Source organism: Notothenia rossii (assembly GCF_949606895.1).
Source record: "Notothenia rossii genome assembly, chromosome: 5".
NCBI lineage: Eukaryota > Metazoa > Chordata > Actinopteri > Perciformes > Nototheniidae > Notothenia > Notothenia rossii.
Genome location: NC_136903.1, coordinates 76,645,133 through 76,670,002, shown reverse-complemented (window position 1 = coordinate 76,670,002; position 24,870 = coordinate 76,645,133). Strand labels below are relative to the sequence as shown.

At 38.0% G+C, this 24,870-nt stretch overlaps 1 protein-coding gene and 3 long non-coding RNA genes across 4 annotated transcripts in view; 1 reads left to right on the top strand and 3 right to left on the bottom strand.

Annotated features, from left to right (window-relative positions):
* Positions 1-866: 866 nt before the first annotated feature.
* On the bottom strand, positions 867-13,748 carry LOC307040052. Its single transcript, XR_013808408.1, has 3 exons — positions 13,012-13,748; positions 11,302-11,408; positions 867-1,000 (listed from the first exon to the last, which is right to left on the bottom strand). It is a non-coding gene; the product is annotated as an uncharacterized lncRNA (long non-coding RNA).
* Positions 2,476-6,535, bottom strand: LOC307041612. The gene is made up of 3 exons (XR_013808819.1): positions 6,432-6,535; positions 5,749-5,814; positions 2,476-4,008 (listed from the first exon to the last, which is right to left on the bottom strand). It is a non-coding gene; the product is annotated as an uncharacterized lncRNA (long non-coding RNA).
* On the top strand, positions 6,853-7,695 carry LOC307040053. Its single transcript, XR_013808409.1, has 2 exons — positions 6,853-7,373; positions 7,594-7,695. It is a non-coding gene; the product is annotated as an uncharacterized lncRNA (long non-coding RNA).
* Positions 13,749-15,071: 1,323 nt separating the features above from the next.
* The window catches only part of LOC307038894 (uncharacterized protein), a 28,525-nt gene continuing 18,726 nt past the window's right edge, over positions 15,072-24,870 (bottom strand). The window contains exons 11-25 of the mRNA XM_079680568.1: positions 24,545-24,642; positions 24,294-24,414; positions 23,485-23,597; positions 23,064-23,205; positions 22,635-22,771; positions 22,422-22,539; positions 19,165-19,284; positions 18,594-18,671; positions 18,215-18,312; positions 17,964-18,084; positions 17,162-17,274; positions 16,725-16,866; positions 16,297-16,433; positions 16,072-16,201; positions 15,072-15,499 (exon numbers count right to left, since the gene is read on the bottom strand). Coding sequence (XP_079536694.1) covers positions 15,464-15,499; positions 16,072-16,201; positions 16,297-16,433; positions 16,725-16,866; positions 17,162-17,274; positions 17,964-18,084; positions 18,215-18,312; positions 18,594-18,671; positions 19,165-19,284; positions 22,422-22,539; positions 22,635-22,771; positions 23,064-23,205; positions 23,485-23,597; positions 24,294-24,414; positions 24,545-24,642 — 1,704 coding nt within the window. The 3' untranslated portion in view covers positions 15,072-15,463. The remainder of the gene's footprint in view (positions 15,500-16,071; positions 16,202-16,296; positions 16,434-16,724; positions 16,867-17,161; positions 17,275-17,963; positions 18,085-18,214; positions 18,313-18,593; positions 18,672-19,164; positions 19,285-22,421; positions 22,540-22,634; positions 22,772-23,063; positions 23,206-23,484; positions 23,598-24,293; positions 24,415-24,544; positions 24,643-24,870) is intronic.

The following is a 24,870-nucleotide window of genomic DNA, read 5'->3' as shown; positions in this document are numbered from 1 at the left end:
GAACTACGATTTTTGGTAATTATTAGTGAATAAAGGTTTTGATTTACAATATTTATACAACAAATCGATATGTGTATGTATTTGCATCAATATGTTTTAAAAAATAAAATAGAATTTGCTAATATTAATTGATAATATTAGGATTAGTGTGAACTAGTTTACATGTTAGGCTAATAGTGCCTTGGTTAAAGAGCCTGTTGCGGTTTATTTATAGCTTTGAATTCTTTAAAACCAATATTATCTTCTTAAACTTGTATGGTAGTCAGGAGCATCACTTTCTAATGTTTATTGATATATTTAGAGGGAGGGGATCTAAAGGAATGCTTCAAAATTCAGATTAGATTCATTTCTACCATTTTCTTAAATTCATGGTAGTTTCAGTAATCCCATGGTAATTGAGGACACAAGTTATCTAAATGACTAATGTCATCTTTATGGCTTTCAGAAAGGACAGGAGACCGACAGGTGACTATCAAAGGACTAGCAGCAGCAGCAGCAGCATGATGATGATGATGATGTTAAATGTGTTGTTTTTCCATTGCAAATACATGGAATTCAATAAACATTGAATAAACATTGAATAGCATATCATGCAGTTTGTCTGTGCCTTTTCCTCCGTGTTGTCCTGGTTTGCTGTGCTGCCTCCTAGTCGCCACCATGGTTTGCTGTGCTGCCTGGGGATGCTCAAATCGCTCCGAGAAAGGAGTACGAATGTACGGCTTCCCCACTGACACAGAGCGGAGGAAAAAATGGCTGGCTCAAGTCAGCAGTAGCAATTTCACGACCAACAGCAAAAAATATGTGAGGTTATTATATACAAACACTGCATTTGCACTTTTTCACAAAACGAAAACTACACCATTGGGAAAGCTTAATGTTTTGTTTAATACAAAAAAACAGGGAAAGGCTTGAAAAACACTGAGAGTTGAGACTCAGGGTGCAGGGTGAGGGTCTCAGTGCAGGTATTCAGGCTCCATTGAATCCCCCTCTGGTTCTTGTGCTGAAAGAGGGAGTAACAGACAGGAGAAAGGGTTATACACACCTATATAGCACACCTATTGGATGGGAAATTGCCTTGGGGAGATAAGGTGTGGTCTTTGTTCCCAACTGAAGTTATGGAACTTTATTATTTGTGAGTTTAACAAAGTATGACAAATGGCATCAGTAACAGATGTGAAATGAATTTCTATAAAGTTGTCTCACATTCTTGGTCATATTCTTGATCACACATATAGTCGATATAAAACTGTCCGCTTCAATCTGAAGAGCAACTAAAACAAAACACGGGAGTGTATCTTGTTCTTGTGAACACTAATGTTATCCACAGCATACACAGACACCACGAAGTTCTTAAGGAGAAAACTAGTTGCTAAAACAAAACACGTTAGTGTACCTTGTTAGCTAGCTGACATTAACCTTGAAGATTGCACTCATATTACTCACTGAAACCTTGTAAAGCCGGTCCCGCATGCTGGCTCTTACAGAACCGCTCCCTTTCGTGTATGTAAAGCTCTCAACATGCCCAGACTTGTAGTGATTTTCACCTCGTTTTATACTTTTTCGCCTCATTCTGAAAGAAACAGGTGACATTTACTAACGTGACAGCCATCTTTGTGATGGTGACGCGTATTCTGCGAGACCAGAGACCTGTAGTTCACTGAGCGGTTTCACACAAAAAAAATTGTAACTTCACAGTTTTACGACACATTTTTATTTTTTTGACTTGCAAAATGTTCTTTTAATTTGATAAACATCATATGTGTCATTCGTGGCACAGTTCAAATGGGATCGAAAGATGACTTTTCTCTCTCCATTGACGTCAATGTATAATTTTCCGCTTCCGGGGTCCCATGGGTCGGAAGTAGATGGGCGGGACTTCGCCTCTGAGAGGCGAAGTCCCTCCCCTTCCGGGAGCCTCCATGGGACCCCGGAAGCGGAAAATTATACATTGAAGTCAATGGAGAGAGAAAAGTTATCTTTTGATCCCGTTTGAATTGTGCCACGAATGACACATATGATGTTTGTCAATCTTAAAAAATCATTTCCATGCAAAAAAAGTCACAGTTTGTCGTAAAAATGCTGAAATATAAGACTATGAATAATACGCAACTAGAAAGACTACAAATCCCAAATGCATTCTGGGTCGCGTAAGTGATGTCATAGGCGATAATGCTCCAAGACTGGTTGTGACTCGCAAAGCAAAGAGGAAGAAGAAGACTGATTTATTCCCTCCAATAAATATAAGATTGCTCCAATAAATTCACTTTTACAAGATGCCTGTGTGCTTTGTACGAGGTTGTAATCACAAAAGAGATCATACCACTTGCTCGTTCTATCGCTTCCCGTCTGATGAAAGGACCAGGAGTCGTTGGACCAAACATATCAGGTAATATACATGTTTTGCATGGAACATAGTCAAGTTAGCTACCTAGCTAGTAGCGAGCATGTTAGTTAGCATTATATTCAGTACTCAAGTTGTAAAAATAAATCAGGGGGGATGGTGGATTTTATCATATGGGGACATAATTTGTGCTGATAACGCACAGAGGGTGGGAGACCAACCAGCATAAAGATAATTATTATACTCCTAAAACAACATGCATTTTATGGATGTTCAGATACTCCTGCCATTGCTCTTGACCAAGGCACCTCAGAATTGGAGTCGGTCCCCGGGCTGCCATGGCACCACTTACATTTAGGGTCAAATGCAGAGGACAATTAGTGCAAAAAAAACTATTTTCACTTTAATTTAAAGGGGGGAGGGGATAAAAAAATGTGGTTATAATGGAAGTCTATGGTACAAATCTTGTAGGTTAACAGTTCCAACGTACCTTTTTGTTCAATCTGACATTATACAAAAAGTTAAAATGCACCAAAATCAATCTTCTCATTTATTATTCAGATGGATCAGCTGATGATACTAATAATAAAGTCAAATTTGTTTTTAGAATATTGAATTAGTGTATTTTTTCAAAAAGCAGTTACTGGTTTACGATCAAAACTGGTATCTAAAGGGTTAATTTTGTATCGTGATTAATTAAATAATGATGTAAATTAAACACTTCAGGAAAAAATTGAGGAAGAAAATTTGAAAAATATGGATCCGTCATAATTTTATTGCAGTTCAAATACAAATCTTTTATGTCAACATTCCCAATGTTACTTTTTTTAACAGGGCATTAAGTGATAAGATAATACAAAATAGGACCAATTTTGTCAATGGCTGCCTACTCCACTCTCCCCCATCTCAAAGAAGTTTCCAAAGATTTTCATAATCATGCTTTTTGGTCTCAATTTTTCTGGGTCTTGCTTTCGGATTGTTAGCTAAGCAATGGCTTTGAAGCCAAGTCTTGACATATACATCTGGTCTGAATGTGCTCAGTGGAGGGCCAACACACTTGATGAAAAGTAAGGCTGACATGCTTTTTACCTCTAGGGAGCTTCAAGTTGTGGTTAAAATGTTCATCTGACTAAACCCACGTTCAAACTCAGCTATGGAGATGACCAGAGTGTTCACTGCTTGAAGGAGGGGTTTCAGCTCTTCTGGTGCTGGTGGTATCATTTCATCAACAGTTTTGAGTCTGACCATGTCAATATATTCCCTCATCCCTCTCTGAATTTGTCTGCCATTATCAAGCTTGAAAAAGGTGCAGAGTTCCTGTATTTCCTTTTCAGCATAACAAACTCCACACGCATCTGGCCAGCTAGACAGCTGCAGCACTTTGACGTTGTTAAGAAAGCTCTGGTATTCTTCCTTGCTTCTCTGTTTATCAGGCAGGCAGCCCATTCTCGTCTCAATACTAGCAGCCAAGGCATGAAAAAAACGTTGGTGGTTTATTTCTCTGCTGTACCTTGAATTATTTGTCAGTGGCACTCCTTTGAATAGCTTCAAATCCCCTGCTGTCTGAGTCTCCTCTGCCCTTGGTCCAGGTTGCTCTGCCATTGACTTTAACACGCGGATCTGCCGACTGAGACTTGCTTCGGCCTTGGGGAGCGTCATGTTTCTGTCTTGAAGGGAGAGAGAGAATTCAGACAGATCTTCTAAAGCATCATACATGACTCCAAGATTATGGACAAAGGTTGCATGCACGCTGAAGGCTCTTTGATCAGCTTTTCTCTCACTGATTGTGCTGTTATGTTCAATGTTTGTTGTTTGTGTATAATGTATTGTGTCTGGATACTTGTCTGTTGATGTTGGACATGGAGCTGCTGTGACGCAAGTCAAATTTCAGACTTGATCTGACAAATAAAGTAATATCGTATTGTATATCGTATTGTATCGTATCGTATTAGAGAGGCGATTTGCTAAACCACTGAACATGCATCTCTGTTGATCTTCTTTTAGGATCAACTGAGGCATCAGAAAAGTGCTTGTGGAGCGCTGGGTACTGTTGCCATACAGTTTTAATGTCCTATAACTGGATGCCACCCATCTAGTGCTGAGAATTCTCCCTATGTTCAGACACTGTAACGCAAGGTCCTCACAACATTCAGTGAGCTCGCGGCGGTTTTTGGCGGATGCATGATAGAAACTGTATATATATTTTGTCAAAGAAAAACTGGAAATCATTCATCCCTGCAATTTCCTCAACAGCATCTCCAACACTCAACTCAAGACGATGGTTCATGCAGTGCCACACCATCACGTTGGGAAACTTTTCAACAAGTTTGGTTGCAACACCTGATTTACTTCTAAGCATGACGGACGCTCCGTCTGAAGCAAAGCAAACAAAGCGGTCCTCCATAATAGCTTCAGAGAAGCCATGGTGTGACAGGTTATTCATCAGAGCTTGATAAATTCCATCTGCATTGGTAGCAGAAAGCTCAACTAGATCCAAGAAGAATTTTAGTGGCTCTTCACTCATCCCTAAGCTTGCTCTAATATAAATGATAAAAACTGTTTTTTTACTGTCAGTTGTAGATTCATCTATCAGAACAGAAAATGTTGTTCCACTTTGAAGGACCTTTCTGACTACTCTCTTTCTCATTTCACTTCCTATGTGTCAGCTGATTGTTGCACAGGAATAGTCTGAATGCAAAGTTCTTCCCATGTCAAGTCCATTCATGACTTGCAAATCAATATCAGTTGGTAGATCTGTGAAAGGCCTTGCAGATTTCACAATCTTGCAAACTGTGCGAAATACTCGATCAGTAGTTAAGAAGTGATCCCTCTGCATATCTGAAGTCAACGTTTCCATTCTTTTTTCTTGTGACGTTTCCATGGTTTTCTCAGCTGCTTGATGATAGTCTGACATTCTATGCTTGTGTATCTTCTTCCGAAGAGACTGCAGCTGTGCTGCTCTCGTTGCACCATAGGCTGTCACTTTAACTTTAGACCACTCGTTAGCAATATGCACCTGGCTCCCACTAGCATTTGGCCCAACTGCTTTTATCTTCTGGCAAGTTAGACAACCAAGTTTTTTGTTTTGGCATATTAGCCATGGGTATTGCTTAGTTTTCTCTCTAAACAAGTTAGATGTCCAGCATTCAGGGTTATATTGATCATTATTGCTCCCTCCCTGGTAACTTGGGCCGTCAGAATCTGGGATGCTTGTTTCTTCTGCACTATCTTCTTCAGCACTATCTTGCCCTGCTGCTACTTCCTCCTCTCTTTTTCTTTCCACTACAAAAACAAAAAACGATAATAAAACGAATTTGCCTCTTGTCCACTGACATAATGAGCTGTATTAGGCCAATTGAAAAATAACAGTGTCTTAACCCAACATGTAGAATTAAGAATGATCAAACCTGTTCCTCCTCTGGCTCTTCGCTCTCCTGCTGTGTCATGTCCTGCTTCCTGGCCATGATTGTCCTCTATGCGAGGAAAACAAGGTCATTATGGTTTTGTTACAATGACTGAGCAGACTTCTTATGCAAGAAGGTGACATTACTCTTCTAGTTGATTTTTAAGAAAACTACATATTTTCATTAAAATGCCCAACATTCAAGTTTGGATATAATAGGCTTTTGGGGCTGAAAAAGGAGTTTCTCACCTTCCTTTTAATATCACTATTTAAATATTTATATAACAAAATATTCTGTGAGTTTCCAGAGATTAATAGAAATGCCCAAAAATGCACAGGGAAAGAGTTAATTATCTTAAAATGAATAGTTATCAAACCTTCAATTCTGTTAGCTTCTGAATCAACACATTCTCACTCCCAACTCGGCCTATGTTGACGTTATGTCAGTGTCCCTTGTTGTGTTCCTCTTTTTAACATGATTAGCTGACGTTAATGCTAGCCTAGTTAGCTAATGAAGTTCAAGTCCTCATCTTTTAGCTATCTAGCTAGCATTAGTTAGCTAGCTAACACGAGAGAAAAGCGTAGCTAAACTCCAAACTAAGTTGTTATTGCTGCTTATGTCCATAGATTCCGCCTTTGGTGACTAAAGTAATGAGTAATGACTAAGATTACTGACTCTCGACTTACCTGAAATGTTATTTTTATTCTTTTTAAATATGAAGTCCCTCAGATCGCGTTGTCGTCCTGGTCGCTTGGCCATTGTGATGAACGTTACCTGCGCTAGTGCTGCTATGCAGCTTCTGGCATCAATCAAACAGGCGCATCACGGCACTCTGGCACCCTCTATGGCACTCGCATAGCATAGCGTCAGTGACTTGGTAAAAATGTCATTGCATGTGTGCGTGCTCCCTCGCCCACAGTATTTTACTCAATATGCGCAAAATTAATGTTGAAATAGCAGTAATACCTGTGCCACGTTCATTGATAAAATGACATAAGGGATGGAAAGGGGGGTAGCAGTTTTAGAAGGGGGATGCTTTTTGACCGTTTTTATTTCAGGGGGGATGCCATCCCCCCTCATCCCCCTTCAACTCGAGTACTGATTATATTACATTACTTAGCCTTGTCATTTGTATTAGCCTTAACATGAAGTAAACCAAAATGTTAAACAGTAAGAGTAGTCATGATGGTAAGTATTTTGTGAAACATTTGAAGAGTAGCCTATCGCCCCCTCCACCAGGTGCTAAGGGGGCGGGAGGTAGGCTAACGCCACATTAGTATCAGCGATCTTTTCTACTTAATGCTATCTGCACAAATGGTTAACATTGACCATTAAAAGATCAGGCAGTTCAGGGAGAGTCGAAGGAAGGCAGGCAGCTTTGCATGACATTCTTCTGGACGTGTTTCATTGTGATGATAGTGAGAGTGAGTCAATCTGTTTGTTGGAAAGACAGTAGTTGAGTGATTACTGAGAGAAAATTATTAAAAGAGATAATTATTCAGTGTTGTTACTTTAAAGTGTTGTTACTGACCTTTTTCTCTTTTATTTTCTTTACCTCACCTGTAACTGCTGAGACCCTGAGGAACATGCACACTGGTCTGACCTGCTCTGGTAACCTGATTTCCACTGTACGTAATAGTATTTGGTTATGGTATATTATTTATATACATCAAAGGCACAATGCACCCCTCAGAGACACACATGTATTGAGTGTGATATTTTGCATTGGTCATGTGAAATCATCTTTACACACTAGAAAACTGTATGAGCGGCAACTTGTTTTGAAATTGAATTTTTAATATCCGATAATAAAGTTGATCTGTTTTCTTTATTCTTCTCTCTTCCCAGCTCCATCCATCACCATTCTCTGTTCCTGCCAGGTCCTGCTTGCTAATCAATGCTCATATTTTTTTTACACAATTACAAATAAAGTCAATGTATTGTATGACATGAAGTTGTGCTTCATTCTGAGTCAATAATAAATTCATTCTGCCTTCAGCTGCAAAATTATTGTGGACTGCACCGACATCCATGTAGCAGCCCCCCCCCCCCCCCCCAGTAAGATGAACCAAGCAAAGCTGACATACTCAACATACAGCTGTGCTCTTAAGTTTACATGAAGAATTTGTGAAATATTGGTAATAACAGGTTTAAATGATTATTAGTAATTAATTATATAATTTTCTCATCGTAGATGAGCAGATGAGAAAAGCAGAATATGCAGCTGCCATTTTCCACATGGAAAAGAGAAAGGGCCAAGTGTATTTGAGTGGACAAAAGAGAAATCCCAAATACGAAAAATAAAATTATACAATTTAGATATGTATACAAATAAATACATATCCTATATACACCATGTATAATGATGGTGTATGATGTAGAAGGAAGTGTGGTAGATAACAATTAAATATAGAGTTACATACAGATCCATGTTACAGCAAAAGATGGAATAACTAAGAAGCACACAGTATAATAATAATTACACGCAACAATTAAATAACTGCTCAGCATCTCCACCACAATCCCAATCTGCTGTGTCCTGTTTTCCTCCCCTCTGCATAACACCCCATCACACATACGAAACACAACGCAGAGTCCGAGGGTGTTAAGAGTATGTTTATTTAAATGTCCTCCTCTCTACTGGCCAACACAGGGAGCATATGCTGGGTGTAGAATTGTTCCAGGAGGAGGAGATTTCCATGCCATGCAGGGTCTTTGGGGATGGGGATGATGATCCCCTCCTTCGTGGTCCACAGTAGCAGAGACTCCGGTCTGTGATTTGCAGCTGTTATATAATATACAATACATTTTTTTGAAAAACATTTGATCAAAAAATAAGGATTTGGTCAGGATCTAGTCAGTGTGTAGTTTATTAATTAATCAATGCTCTCTACATTAGGAAAACACATACCAGTGTACCAGAGGGAGTCACACACAGCTGTGCCTAGATAACCAAACAAATTGACAACAGGGATGCAAACTCATCAGGTATGAAAAAGGTGACAAGGATCCGAGCCCCCTGACCCCACAGAATATCGGCTTTAAAATGAGGAATAACAGAGGATTTTAGCAGTCAGAACAACTAAAGCAGCAGTGTTAATATTAACAGAAACGCCATAGAGTCACATCTAATAGAAATATATAAAAAGCATTTATTTTAATTGTGTAGCAGTCAGTTTATAATTTTGGCAGCACTGTTGAGCATTTTGAAAATGTATTTTCAGGCCTCTGTGCAAGGCTTAGTCTTTCTATCTTTATAGCCACTGGTGTAAAGTAACTAAGTTCATAAACTCAACAAGTACTATACTAGGGTACAATTTTGAGATACTTGTACTTTACTTAAGTATTTCAATGTTTTGCTACTTTGTACTTCTACTCCACTACAGTTCAGAGGTAAATGGTGTACTTTTACTCCACTACATGTATGTAATACCTTTAGTTACTTTACAGATGTGGATGAATGATGTGAAATATAATCAAGTGTTAAATCAGACTTTAGTTCCACCTGGAGTAAATCCCAAAGCTACCCTGCAGTATACAAAGTCATTCAGACTAGCTGCACCTTTACCAGCTTTGAGAACACTTTCATGATCAATCATTATAAAACGTATCATATTATTCTGAAATGGACCAATCTGCAAAATGACTACTTTTACTGTCGCTACTTTCACTATATTTTGATAATAATACTTTTCTACTTTTACTTGAGTAACATTTGGAATGCAGGACTTTTACTGTAACAGAGTATTCCTACACTCTGGTACTTCTACTTTTACTCAAGTACAAGAACTGAGTACTTCTAATTTTAATCAATTACAAGATATATACTTATACCACCTCTGTTTATAGCCTATGAAAAAAACGATTAGAAAACGAAGGCTAAAGCTAACGTTAGCAGATAGTGACAATGTATGCTAGTTAGCTAGCTCAACGATAATATTGCGACGGGAAAAAAAAACTTTTCAGTGCACATCACGCTCTGCCGCTCCGACAGGGAGCTCTATTGTGAACACCTGAACGGCCCGTTCTAACAGCTGTTCACCAGCGGTCCAGTCTGTGCCACAGGGACTCCGGACGCACAGTTAATATTAACGAACGCACCGTAGGTAATGTAGCTGCTGAAGCTAGACCATCATCGCCGAGCAGCAGAGGCTTATTATACATCATGAGCAGAGCCGACAGGCAGGAAGACTCGAGCACACAGCTCGCGCTTCATTATAATATATATAAAAAAAGCTCGCGGCCGCACATTAATCCGGGTCCCAGACCCCCTCCCATACCCAAAAAATATTTTTATTGCAGATCTACAGGAATCACAAAGACGACCTATTTTGGATTCAAAACGGAGAATTTCGCCGAAAGGTGACAAGTTTGCATCCCTGGACAAGATAACCAAAATCCTTGAATCTACACACAGCAAATAAACTCAAATGACACAACGAGATGTAAAAAGGAGATCACACATATAGTCGATATAGAACTGGCCGCTTCAATCTGAAGAGCAACTAAAACAAAACACGGGAGTGTATCTTGTTCTTGTGAACACTAATGTTATCCACAGCATACACAGACACCACAAAGTTCTTAAGGAGAAAACTAGTTTCTAAAACAAAACACGTTAGTGTACCTTGTTAGCTAGCTGACATTAACCTTAAACATTGCACTCATATTACTCACTGAAACCTTGTAAAGCCGGTCCCGCATGCTGGCTCTTACAGATCCGCTCCCTTTCGTGTATGTACAGCTCTCAACATGCCCAGACTTGTAGTGATTTTCACCTCGTTTTATACTTTTTCGCCTCATTCTGAAAGAAACAGGTGAAATTTACTAACGTGACAGCCATCTTTGTGATGGTGACGCGTATTGTGCGAGACCAGAGACCTGTAGTTCACTGAGCGGTTTCACACAAAAAAAATTGTAACTTCACAGTTTTACGACACATTTTTATTTTTTTGACTTGCAAAATGTTCTTTTAATTTGACAAACATCATATGTGTCATTCGTGGCACAATTCAAACGGGATCGAAAGATGACTTTTCTCTCTCCATTGACGTCAATGTATAATTTTCCGCTTCCGGGGTCCCATGGGTCGGAAGTAGATGGGCGGGACTTCGCCTCTCTATACACACCTATATAGCACACCTATTGGATGGGAAATTGCCTTGGGGAGATAAGGTGTGGTCTTTGTTCCCAACTGAAGTTATGGAACTTTATTATTTGTGAGTTTAACAAAGTATGACAAATGGCATCAGTAACAGATGTGAAATGAATTTCTATAAAGTTGTCTCACATTCTTGGTCATATTTTATATACAGTATGTAATGAGTATAACATGTCCAGTAAGTATAAAGTGTTTCCTAATACTGTGTATTCAACCACTATGATATAGTGTATGCCGGTACTATGCTATGGTATCCTAGCTTAATCTGTTATCTGTAAACGTTCCCTAAATCTACTAATTTAGGGATAATCCACTGACATCCTTTAATACACATGTTAATTTGAATCAGATGTACTGATAATATCCGCAATATAAATCTTTAAACTTCTTCTTACCTTTAAAAGTCCGTCACGAACGGTCTATTATGCTGCAACTCTACAGCTCTGCTAGCCTTGGCGCTAACTTCCGGGGAACGATTGAGAGGCTCCACGACCCGCCATTGCTGTAAAAAAGTGGTCCATTGGAGTGAACGGAGATAACGTAACTCTCAGTCTATATGGCGCTGGCCGCATCTAAGCGTATTATGAGGTGTCATCAAATGCCGTTGCCATGGCGACAGATCATTTGCCATCAAGTTAGTTCAGAAGTTTGCAGTTCAAATATTCTGCTGCTTTTCCAAGCCTTTTTACTTTATTTTCTTCTCTTATCACACATTCAAGCCGCCGGTGTTCATGTATCATTTCAATTCTTCACTTTCTTCTTACACATTTGATTTCAATCTAAATTCTTCACTTTCTTCTTAAACATTTCATTTTAATCTAAATTCTTCACTTTCTTCTTACACATTACATTTCAGCATAGCAGTTTAGTGTCAGCTTTTCAGCATAAAGCATTCCCACTAGCAATTTCTTCAGGAATTGCATTCTCTAGTTATGAAATAGCACTTCAGTTTAACCCACATGAGCTTTGAATTAGCTGGTGTGACTCCTGATGCCTGAACTCTTTCTACACATTTGTATTATTGGAGTAAGATGCTCCTTAGGGTGGTCCTTAGTGCCATGTACATATTCAAATTCATTTATTTTAAGTTCCAACCACCGGAATTCGTTATGATAGTCAAGAAAACTCTCCTGTTGAATTTTATTCAAATTCCAACAGCATTTACCCCTCCCTCATCAACCTTAAAATGGTTAAAATTCACCAGGAATAGAAAGAATTCTGAGCTTAGACTTTCCGACTTTCAATTTTAAGGACCACCCTAATGCTCCTGTATAAATGTGTTTTATACCTTGTAAGAGTTGGGAGGAGTTGATAATTTATTCTGGGAAATTACTCAGACCTACTAATTGACCAAACCAAAGTTATTAAGTCTATGTAAATTTAGTGCTTGGCTCAGATCCACCAACGTCAGCAATATCTCACCTCTATTAACTCCCCGAAGAACCAGGTTCAATTAACTGCTGTTTCAATTCAGACAACTCTTTTAAATCCGTTTAAGCGATCCCGAAGGATTTTGATATCAGTAAATGGGGTGTGGCCCTACCTAAGTGTGAGTGTGTCAGGGTGCAATCTTACATTTGAAGCAGGAGAGGAGAGCGCAGATTTCATTTAAGTTGTCACAGTCCAAAAGGTGGGATCAGTTTATTTGAAGAAAAATAGGTCCAAACTAATACAGGGTTTTTACCTTCTCTCTTTACAACATTATAATCATACTAAATCTATCATGCTGTGATAATGTTAAAATATGAAACTTTAATTCACAGTTTTACATTTATTACCATAATTTTTAACTTCAACTGCCCAATTCAGTTGTGACATTTAAAATCTCCCGATATAATTTAGAGGCATTTCCTCATAAAAAGACCGGTGATAATAAAGACAAGAGCACATTCAACTTTTCTTTCACCAAATCAATTCACATCAATTCCATACCTTTTTTCCAACACAGATGGCGGGTACTAACATCCACAAACACATACCTATCTCCCGCAGGTATTCTGAGGAAGATCCTCACAGGTGGCGGTTACTAATACTCACAAACACACTTCAATTCATTCAACAAAGTAATTCACTCAGCATTCAACCAAGAAATTTGAGATATTTACCAAGTCTGAGAGAACCTTACCGAGAGCTATTAACCCAGCTCTGAGGGACAGAGCTTCTACTGGGAGAGTGTATACCAGGGGAAACCCCCCCCGTCTCTCGCTCTCTTCCAAAAAGAAAGTTCCTCCCTCTCTGCCAGTGTCTTTATGCTCAACAACAGGATATAGAAACCTAAAGACACCTTCTCTATACCCATATTTGTGAAAACTGGGCATGGCCTCTGATGTACAGGACTGGACATGACCAGACATATTCTATTGGCTATGGCATAAAACACACCTTCCCATGTTTGTGTAAAAAGGACAAAATATTATTCTCAGCTATGACATAACCACCTTTTTGCGGCCTCAGTGTATTTCTCCATAAGTCCGGAGCCCCCCTCCCTGTGTACTGATGTGAGGGAAGAGGGAAGAAACTGCCTTCTCCCTTATCAGTGACACCCATAATATAGGGCTTACACTCAATTTAACAAACCACTTGTGTTTTGTTTATACTGTAAATATAGAAAAACCTAAAATATGAAGCATTTTCATTGTGGGTTATACAAGAATATAATTGATTATATTTTATTATAACTAACTGTCGTTTTAATTATTCAACCTGATATGGAGATCTCAACAACCTGTATCATTGCAAATTGTGTGTACAGATCTTTTCTGGTCTTTGCTTAAGTACAGTGTCTACAGTGTATATGCTGCCAAAACTCGAAAATAACCATTCTTGACCAAGGGTTACCTCTTTTTAATGTTTCTAGAAATAAACTGTAATCCAATCTTACCGTCTGCTGTAAAGACTTTTTCTCAGCATCCAGAGTGCGTACCCGAGTCCTCAATGCTCTGATCTCAAGGTCCAGACGATCATTCAGCTCTTTGGCCTTTCGCAGTTTCACCATTTCTTTAAATTAAGTCATGAATCAGAATCAGAATCAGAATAAAAATACCTGTATTAGTCCCAAAGAGGGGATTGTACATTTTTACAGCAGAAAAGAGCCAAAGAAAATAAGATAAGATTCCATGAAAAAAAACACAATTGGATATTTTTCTCCAAGTCATTTTGCAGGCACTTAAACCTCATGGCTGGTTTTAACAGCACCGACAAACAACTTATTTGGCTTTAGCTATGGGAACTTGTTGAAAAGGATCATGTGATCACACTGTGGTAACACCGATGTTTGATGTTGGATGAGAATAACAAAGTGTTAGTAGGAGCATGACCACAAATTAAAGTGAGAGCTGTTGTCCTGTCAGCACATGCACGCCTGGGAAAGAGGACTCTGTCTTAGTTTGAGAGCATGTGTCACTGCTAATGTGTGGTATACAATTCTATTCTCTCATCGTCATTGTTCAACTTCTATATGAAACAAATATTCTTGTTTCAACTTGAGAGACCGGCAAAGCAAGGATAATTAAGATGAATTATTCTTTGTTTGACTACATGGCAGAGCACATTAAGTGTGAAACAATTTCTGCCAAAATCTAACTGATTTAACTGTGAGCACAAATTCAGAATTGATTCCTTTGGGTGGATATTTATTGAGATGTACCGGTTGTCTATTCATATTATTTTAAGGAGTCCTAGAGGCTTACTAGTCAAAAGGGTGATTTTATGTTAAATAACAACATTGCAACTGGCAATAAGCTACTCCATTCAGAACAAAAATAACATGTTGACGAAGTTTTAAAGGAATATATACTTCAATATATACTGTGGTTTACTATCCCCACTGGTAACAAGGTGCAGTTTGAAGTAAGTTTGTGTTTGTTTTTGTACACGAACAAAGATTGTTAAGCGAGACCTCATGAAGGAAACTGACAGTTGTGTGTGGGTTGTGTTCAACCACTGAAGGAAAATTCTAGCGTTATGAACTGTCAGGTTAGGTTTTAAGGCCTTCAAACAAAACTGGATTTAAAACAGTGAAACAATGTTGATTTATTTGCATTGGAAATATTTCAACTATTTTACATGAAAAACGGCTGCTAGCTTTAATTAAGATCCGGGAAGGTCAGGACTTTTTATGTTCAGCATAAACTTTACAATTATGAGAGAAGAGAAAGGAGAAAAATACTGCTGTTTTGTTTATTAATTTACTCACAAATAAATACAATTCTGTACAGTGTATTCATGTTCCAGATAAACATGACATTTTAGGAACTCAGATCTTTTGAGCTGCTGAGAGTCGTGTGGTCTGAGTGTCTCTGGGGGGGAAGTCAGATTCATGTAGCACATCTCTGCTGATCGAGTCCCACAGATAAAACCGAAAGGGGGGGGAAGTCACGTGTCTCTGCTTGTTCTGAGTACTGTCCGAAGAGCCCTGAATATCAGACGTCTCAGGCATCATCACACTAGGGACACAATCAAAGTTCATAGACATTTAATGGTGGGTTTCTAAGCAGGCAACAGGTTGCGCTAAGATTCTAAATCAGACTCACCTTGAAGCTTGCAAAGGGATGGATTTTAAAACGTGCCTGAGATTAGATGTGTTTTTAAATTCTTAATAAAACAAAACAAAAAGTATGTGAGATTAATAGTTTATCATTCCAAAATCATTGTGTTTTTCTTTACAAGACTTAGCAAAGGTAAATCATTTTTTTGTAGAATCAAAAATCTTAGCAGTCATTGTATGGATAAATAAAGTATGGTTCCCCAGAGCTTTGTTCAAAACCTGAGATAGGGACAACATCATTTAAAATTAAGATTTCATATGAGATTAACGGTGATTAAGAATGTTGTGCTAACTTTCTAAATATGAATGTGTACACCTGAGGCTGACAAACGGTAGCTGAGCCTGGTAACCTGAGGCCTTGGTAGGTCTGAACAGATTAAATATCTTATAAACTACAGTGCTGAATGAATATTTTGTACAGAGAGTCATGGTTCACTTCCCAGAGGACGACTTCAGTGTCCTATGTCTGCAAACACACAGCCTTTCAGATGAGCATGCATAGCTACAAATGTATGGTTGTGTCCCTTGTTAGAAAGCTGATCTAAAGTTGCCTTACAATGGCAAAACTATAACAAACCAGCAGCAACTAGTTTGTGTGTAAAAAAGGAGGTGACTTAACTGTGCCTGTTACCTCAGCAAAGTGGAGCAATCTCATGTTTTGCAAGCTGCGTTCCAGGACAGCTAGCTGATTGGTCATGTGGAGTATCCTGTTTCCTAGTTTCTTGTTTTCCATCTCTAAGAAATCCACCCTTAAGATCAACACACACATTTTTTCATTAGCTAAATATGAAATCATCCTATCAACTGGTGTCTGTTTCATGTGTTGACTGTCTAAGGCCAGTACCTGCATTTGGACAAAGAAGCTGTTAGATAACTTTCTTTCTTTTTGTGCTCCTCCTCATTTAGCTGTTGTAAAAGCCTTCTCCTCTCCACAAGCAATTTCTCATTCTCCACAGTAATACGTGTGATGAGCTCCTTTTCCTGGAAAACAACATAATTTCCTGAAATTAATCTCACGGATTAAAAAAAGTCTACAGAGTAGTAGAGGAATTTAGTTCTCCTCTGTGGACCTTCACCACATATATCATAATTTACATACTTTATGACAGGCTGTTGCCATGGTCACTAAATCAATAATACATGCTGTATCTACAGAAGAAAAAAAATGAGTAATCCTTTTTCCAGAGCAAACACTCCTATACCAACAAAGGTATGAATAAATATTGATATATATATATATTTTTTTAAAGAAGGACAAAGCGGCGGATTTACCTTTGCTACTGAATGGGAACACAAGGACAGCTCTCGCTCCAGACTTTTTATCTTCTCGTCACACCACATGGTTTCATGACCACATGTCTGTTTGGCCTGACACAGTCTCACCTTGTGCTTTTCCTTCATTTCATGTTTTTTACTGTAAGAAAATAGACCAAATAACAGATTTACTAATATTATATTATATTGATTTAAATGTGTTATCAAAAATAAAGCCATACAACATATATTATTATCATTACTTGATATGTAATATATTATTGTATTATGAAGGGACATTGTTATATGTTGTCATTAATGTCAACGTTTTAAATGTACTATACAGGATGGAGGAAAAGTGTCTACTCTGTATGTATATATATATATATATATATACTGTATATATTTTCTGCCAGGTTTATATTTCGCTGTTGGCAACATCGTGAGGCTGTTACCTTCGCTCTTTATCAAGGCATTTCAGGGTGTCACAGATCTCCTTCTTGAGTGTCTCGCACTCATCTCGGCTGTCCAACAGAGCCTTTACTGCGTCTTGATAATCTAGAGAGTCCTGCGATCCAAATGACAGACAACAGCAGTAAAATACACAGTTACAGTGCATGTTGAACGTGATGCAACTACAGCAGAAACAATAAAGGGAACGAATAGCTTTGTAGTCTGTTAGTTTGTCACATGGGTAGCAAGAGTTATTTACGTCTTTTAGTACCTGTTGACAGTCGTAGGATGAATGGGAGTTAGGAAACATAATTGTCGTGTCAAATCATCATAGTCTTTTACTCTGATTGCCTTTTACAATGTTAAATTGTTCTTGTATGTGTTTAATAGAGACATATGTTAAGGGTTTACATTTCAGGAGGGCAAAAGGAAGTGTAAAAAGGGGATTTGCAAATGGATAAGGACAAGGGGGTTTTATGGTTTAATGGTGGGGATGTTTAGATGATGCCTAAGGGAATGTAAGGGTGGGACCAGTTGGCTATTCTCTCTACTATATAGTGTGACTGTAAGCTGTGTTCTGGGTGCAAAGCCATGTTATCCTCTGAGGATGAAGTGGCTCTGTTCCTGCATTTGGGATCGATTTCACTTGTATATTGACTTTCTTTATTACTTTATTATATACAATGAAAGACAAACTGTTTCCATTTATCACTTTCTCTTAAGAATGTCCTCCACAATAACCACACATGCAGTTGACTTGATTCATTAAACATTTTCCGGTAATTCAAATATAGAATAAATTACCTTAAGCATTGTGTTTTCCTTGTTCTGCAGCTGCTGTTGTGTCTGTAGTTCTTTGTCATCTTTCACCTGGCAGTCAGTGTTTTCAGAGTGCTGTGAATCTGCCTCTTTTGGCTTACCCAGTCTTCAAACAAACACAGAAACTTTCACTTATCTAGATGTTACTGCAACAATGAGAGTTTGCATGCACATACAGCACAGTATGTATCTATATTTACATCTGCTGGATGGCGTGTGGAGTTAGAGTTCCCTACTTTTGCTCCTGAAGATGGTTTTCTTTGGTGCAGACGGTAGCAGTAAGGTTATCCAGTTCATTTTTAGATGTTTCCAGCTGCTTTTTGAGGGAAAGAATCTGAAAAGATAAAAGAACTATTTTGACCACAGATCAATGTAGTTACAAAAAGTCTGTCTCATCACAGCCTCTCCATTCAGAATGCAATTCACAAGTTAAGCAAATGGGGATTTCTACATTTCAAAACGATACAGACACCTAAAGTGGAGGACACCCAAGCATTTTACATTGCAAACAAAAGATCTGAAGCTGTTAAATACTGAATTACAGTCACTCAGAGTTAGAGACTGACTGTTTCGGTGTCAGATATAAAGGACGGGGTTCTGTACAGTGAGACTTACTTTAGCTAAGTCATCACTCTGGTTGACTTTCCCCTGCTGCTGCTGCTGCTCCTCCTCCTCGCTCTGCAGAGAAACCACCTGAGACACACACATATACAGGCTGCTTTTAAGACCTATTTATTTACTGATTATTTTTTGTAAAGCTTTGCAGTTCATTTATTTATTACATCAATGCACTGTTGAGGAACCTGCGATCTTTTTTTTTTCATACATTACATACACCATAGTATGTATATATAAACCTTTGAACCTTGAATCTTGAATAAATGTGTCATATCTTTATCTATACCAGTGGCCTTTTTACTGTGGAAAGGGCAACAGCATGCACTTTGTTCAGGCTAAATTGTAAACAGATTTGACAAAATACAGATCTCACACACTCTTTCTAGAAGTACAATTCATCCCAAATTTTAATATGGCCCACAAAAAGACTTACCTTAGCCGTCAATTAGAGTAAAGTGAACAAAACTTAAGTACAGTGTATATGCTGCCAAAACTCGAAAATAACAATTCTTGACCAAGGGTTACCTCCTTTTAATGTTTCTAGAAATAAACCGTAATCCAATCTTACCGTCTGCTGTAAAGACTTTTTCTCAGCATCCAGAGTGCGTACCCGAGTCCTCAATGCTCTGATCTCAAGGTCCAGACGATCATTCAGCTCTTTGGCCTTTCGCAGTTCCACCATTTCTTTAAATTAAGTCATGAATCAGAATCTGAATAAAAATACCTGTATTAGTCCCAAAGAGGGGATTTTGCATTGTTACAGCAGAAAAGAGCCAAAGAAAATAAGATAAGATTCCATGAAAAAAAACACAATTGGATATTTTTCTCCAAGTCATTTTGCAGGCACTTAAACCTCATGGCTGGTTTTAACAGCACTGACAAACAACTTATTTGGCTTTAGCTATGGGAACTTGTTGAAAAGGATCATGTGATCACACTGTGGTAACACCGATGTTTGATGTTGGATGAGAATAACAAAGTGTTAGTAGGTGCATGAGCACAAATGAAAGTGAGAGCTGTTGTCCTGTCAGCACATGCACGCCTGGGAAAGAGGACTCTGTCTTAGTTTGAGAGCATGTGTCACTGCTAATGTGTGGTATACAATTATTTTCTCTTCTTTTTTTTTCTCTGTAAGTTTGCAGAATTGCTCGGCAGGAGTCTTTCTCTCTCTGCCAGATAAAGCTCTATCTCTCCATCTCTTCTTCCTCTCTGTAGGATGTTTGTTTTCTAAGTACACGGCTACAGTAGAAACCTACATCATTTTACAGCTTAAAAAGCATCTTGCAGGTTTGTTTTTTTCCTACATTTATGCTTAAACTAGCTTGAAAATTACAATTAAAAAAGTGAATGTAGGATTTGATATGTTTTACGAGACATAAGGGCAGGAATTCAGAGGGAAAGGAGCAATTTTGAGCACTGCTCTTAAAAACGGCTTTTTTTTAAGGTCATACGTCAAACGCGTCATATTACATAACAAAGGGGAAACGGCTCTCTGACCGCGTGTATAGTTAGTAGTTGCGTTGAGTTGAGCGGTTGTGTTTTAGTGAGCTGGTATTTTTCTGTAGTTTTACATTGTATTTCACCATTTGTAATCATGGTGCAGTATTGTGTTTGTGCAGGATGCACAAAGAGCCCCCTTCCCTGTGTACTGATGTGAGGGAAGAGGGAAGAAACTGCCTTCTCCCTTATCAGTGACACCCATAAATCATTATAGGTCTTACACTCAATTTAACAAACCAATTGTGTTTTGTTTATACTGTAAATATAGAAAAACCTAAAATATGAAGCATTTTCATTGTGGGTTATACAAGAATATAATTGATTATATTTTATTATAACTAACTGTCGTTTTAATTATTCAATATCATTGCAAATTGTGTGTACAGGTCTTTTCTGGTCTTTGCGCTGTGATTATTTGAACAATATGTGGTCATAACATTTGTAAGACTCTTTCAAGAACAAATACAATTTTCCAAAGCATTTTGTCTGAGAGTTGGTTTTCTTTTACACTTTAAGTAAAAGTGAATTATTCCAATTTTATAATTGTATTGTACTCACGCATACACACTAAAGTCACAACACATGTCATTGTTCAACTTCTATGTGAAACAAATATTCTTGTTTCAACTTGAGAGACCGGCAAAGCAAGGATAATTAAGATGAATTATTCTTTGTTTGACTACATGGCAGAGCACATTAAGTGTGAAACAATTTCTGCCAAAATCTAACTGATTTAACTGTGAGCACAAATTCAGAATTGATTCCTTTGGGTGGATATTTATTGAGATGTACCGGTTGTCTATTCATATTATTTTAAGGAGTCCTAGAGGCTTACTAGTCAAAAGGGTGATTTTATGTTAAATAACAACATTGCAACTGGCAATAAGCTACTCCATTCAGAACAAAAATAACATGTTGACGAAGTTTTAAAGGAATATATACTTCAATATATACTGTGGTTTACTATCCCCACTGGTAACAAGGTGCAGTTTAAAGTAAGTTTGTGTTTGTTTTTGTACACGAACAAAGATTGTTAAGCGAGACCTCATGAAGGAAACTGACAGTTGTGTGTGGGTTGTGTTCAACCACTGAAGGAAAATTCTAGCGTTATGAACTGTCAGGTTAGGTTTTAAGGCCTTAAAACAAAACTGGATTTAAAACAGCGAAACAATGTTGATTTATTTGCATTGGAAATATTTCAACTATTTTACATGAAAAACGGCTGCTAGCTTTAATTAAGATCCGGGAAGGTCAGGACTTTTTATGTTCAGCATAAACTTTACAATTATGAGAGAAGAGAAAGGAGAAAAATACTGCTGTTTTGTTTATTAATTTACTCACAAATAAATACAATTCTGTACAGTGTATTCATGTTCCAGATAAACATGACATTTTAGGAACTCAGATCTTTTGAGCTGCTGAGAGTCGTGTGGTCTGAGTGTCTCTGGGGCGGGAAGTCAGATTCATGTAGCACATCTCTGCTGATCGAGTCCCACAGACAAAACCGAAAGGGGGGGGAAGTCACGTGTCTCTGCTTGTTCTGAGTACTGTCCGAAGAGCCCTGAATATCAGACGTCTCAGGCATCATCACACTAGGGACACAATCAAAGTTCATAGACATTTAATGGTGGGTTTCTAAGCAGGCAACAGGTTGCGCTAAGATTCTGAATCAGACTCACCTTGAAGCTTGCAAAGGGATGGATTTTAAAACGTGCCTGAGATTAGATGTGTTTTTAAATTCTTAATAAAACAAAACAAAAAGTATGTGAGATTAATAGTTTATCATTCCAAAAATAATTGTGTCTTTCTTTACAAGACTTAGCAAAGGTAAATCATTTTTTTGTAGAATCAAAAATCTTAGCAGTCATTGTATGGATAAATAAAGTATGGTTCCCCAGAGCTTTGTTCAAAACCTGAGATAGGGACAACATCATTTAAAATTAAGATTTCATATGAGATTAACGGTGATTAAGAATGTTGTGCTAACTTTCTAAATATGAATGTGTACACCTGAAGCTGACAAAGGGCAGCTGAGCCTGGTAACCTGAGGCCTTGGTAGGTCTGAACAGATTAAATATCTTATAAACTACAGTGCTGAATTTATATTTTGTACAGAGAGTCATGGTTCACTTCCCAGAGGACGACTTCAGTGTCCTATGTCTGCAAACACACAGCCTTTCAGATGAGCATGCATAGCTACAAATGTATGGTTGTGTCCCTTGTTAGAAAGCTGATCTAAAGTTGCCTTACAATGGCAAAACTATAACAAACCAGCAGCAACTAGTTTGTGTGTAAAAAAGGAGGTGACTTAACTGTGCCTGTTACCTCAGCAAAGTGGAGCGATCTCATGTTTTGCAAGCTGCGTTCCAGGACAGCTAGCTGATTGGTCATGTGGAGTATCCTGTTTCCTAGTATCTTGTTTTCCATCTCTAAGAAATCCACCCTTAAGATCAACACACAAATGTTTTCATTAGCTAAATATGAAATCATCCTATCAACTGGTGTCTGTTTCATGTGTTGACTGCCTAAGGCCAGTACCTGCATTTGGACAAAGAAGCTGTTAGATAACTTTCTTTCTTTTTGTGCTCCTCCTCATTTAGCTGTTGTAAAAGCCTTCTCCTCTCCACCAGCAATTTCTCATTCTCCACAGTAATACATGTGATGAGCTCCTTTTCCTGGAAAACAACATAATTTCCTTAAATTAATCTCACGGATTAAAAAAGGTCTACAGAGTAGTAGAGGAATTTAGTTCTCCCCTCTGGACCTTCAGCACATATATCACAATTTACATACTTTATGACAGGCTGTTGCCATGGTCACTAAATCAATAATACATGCTGTATCTACAGAAGGAAAAAAAAGAGTAATCCTTTTTCCAGAGCAAACACTCCTATACCAACAAAGGTATGAATAAATATTGATATATATATATTTTTTTTTTAAAGAAGGACAAAGCGGCGGATTTACCTTTGCTACTGAATGGGAACACAAGGACAGCTCTCGCTCCAGACTTTTTATCTTCTCGTCACGCCACATGGTTTCATGATCACATGTCTGTTTGGCCTGACACAGTCTCACCTTGTGCTTTTCCTTCATTTCATGTTTTTTACTGTAAGAAAATAGACCAAATAACAGATTTACTTATATTATATTATATTGATTTAAATGTGTTATCAAAAAACAGCCATACAACATATATTATTATCATTACTTGATATGTAATATATTATTGTATTATGAAGGGACATTGTTATATGTTGTCATTAATGTCAACGTTTTAAATGTACTATACAGGATGGAGGAAAAGTGTCTACTCTGTATGTATATATATATTTTTTTTTTCTGCCAGGTTTATATTTCGCTGTTGGCAACATCGTGAGGCTGTTACCTTCGCTCTTTATCAAGGCATTTCAGGGTGTCACAGATTTCCTTCTTGAGTGTCTCGCACTCATCTCGGCTGTCCAACAGAGCCTTTACTGCGTCTTGATAATCTAGAGAGTCCTGCGATCCAAATTACAGACAACAGCAGTAAAATACACAGTTACAGTGCATGTTGAACGTGATGCAACTACAGCAGAAACAATAAAGGGAACGAATAGCTTTGTAGTCTGTTAGTTTGTCACATGGGTAGCAAGAGTTATTTACGTCTTTTAGTACCTGTCGACAGTCGTAGGGTGAATGGGAGTTAGGAAACATAACTGTTGCGTCAAATCATCATAGTCTTTTACTCTGATTGCCTTTTACAATGTTAAATTGTATTTTTAGTCTTGTATGTGTTTAATAGAGACATATGTTAAGGGTTTACATTTCAGGAGGGCAAAAGGAAGTGTAAAAGGGGATTTGCAAATGATTAAGGACAAGGGGGTTTTATGGTTTAATGGTGGGGATGTTTAGATGATGCCTAAGGGAATGTAAGGGTGGGACCAGTTGGCTATTCTCTCTACTATATAGTGTGACTGTAAGCTGTGTTCTGGGTGCAAAGCCATGTTATCCTCTGAGGATGAAGTGGCTCTGTTCCTGCATTTGGGATCAATTTCACTTTTATATTGACTTTCTTTATTACTTTATTATATACAATGAAAGACAAACTGTGTCCATTTATCACTTTCTCTTAAGAATGTCCTCCACAATAACCACATATGCAGTTGACTTGATTCATTAAACATTTTCCGGTAATTCAAATATAGAATAAATTACTTTAAGCATTGTGTTTTCCTTGTTCTGCAGCTGCTGTTGTGTCTGTAGTTCTTTGTCATCTTTCACCTGGCAGTCAGTGTTTTCAGAGTGCTGTGAATCTGCCTCTTTTGGCTTACCCAGTCTTCAAACAAACACAGAAACTTTCACTTATCTAGATGTTACTGCAACAATGAGAGTTTGCATGCACATACAGCACAGTATGTATCTATATATACATCTGCTGGATGGCGTGTGGAGTTAGAGTTCCCTACTTTTGCTCCTGAAGATGGTTTTCTTTGGTGCAGACGGTAGCAGTAAGGTTATCCAGTTCATTTTTAGATGTTTCCAGCTGCTTTTTGAGGGAAAGAATCTGAAAAGATAAAATAACTATTTTGACCACAGATCAATGTAGTTACAAAAAGTCTGTCTCATCACAGCCTCTCCATTCAGAATGCAATTCACAAGTTAAGCAAATGGGGATTTCTACATTTCAAAACGATACAGACACCTAAAGTGGAGGACACCCAAGCATTTTACATTGCAAACAAAAGATCTGAAGCTGTTAAATACTGAATTACAGTCACTCAGAGTTAGAGAC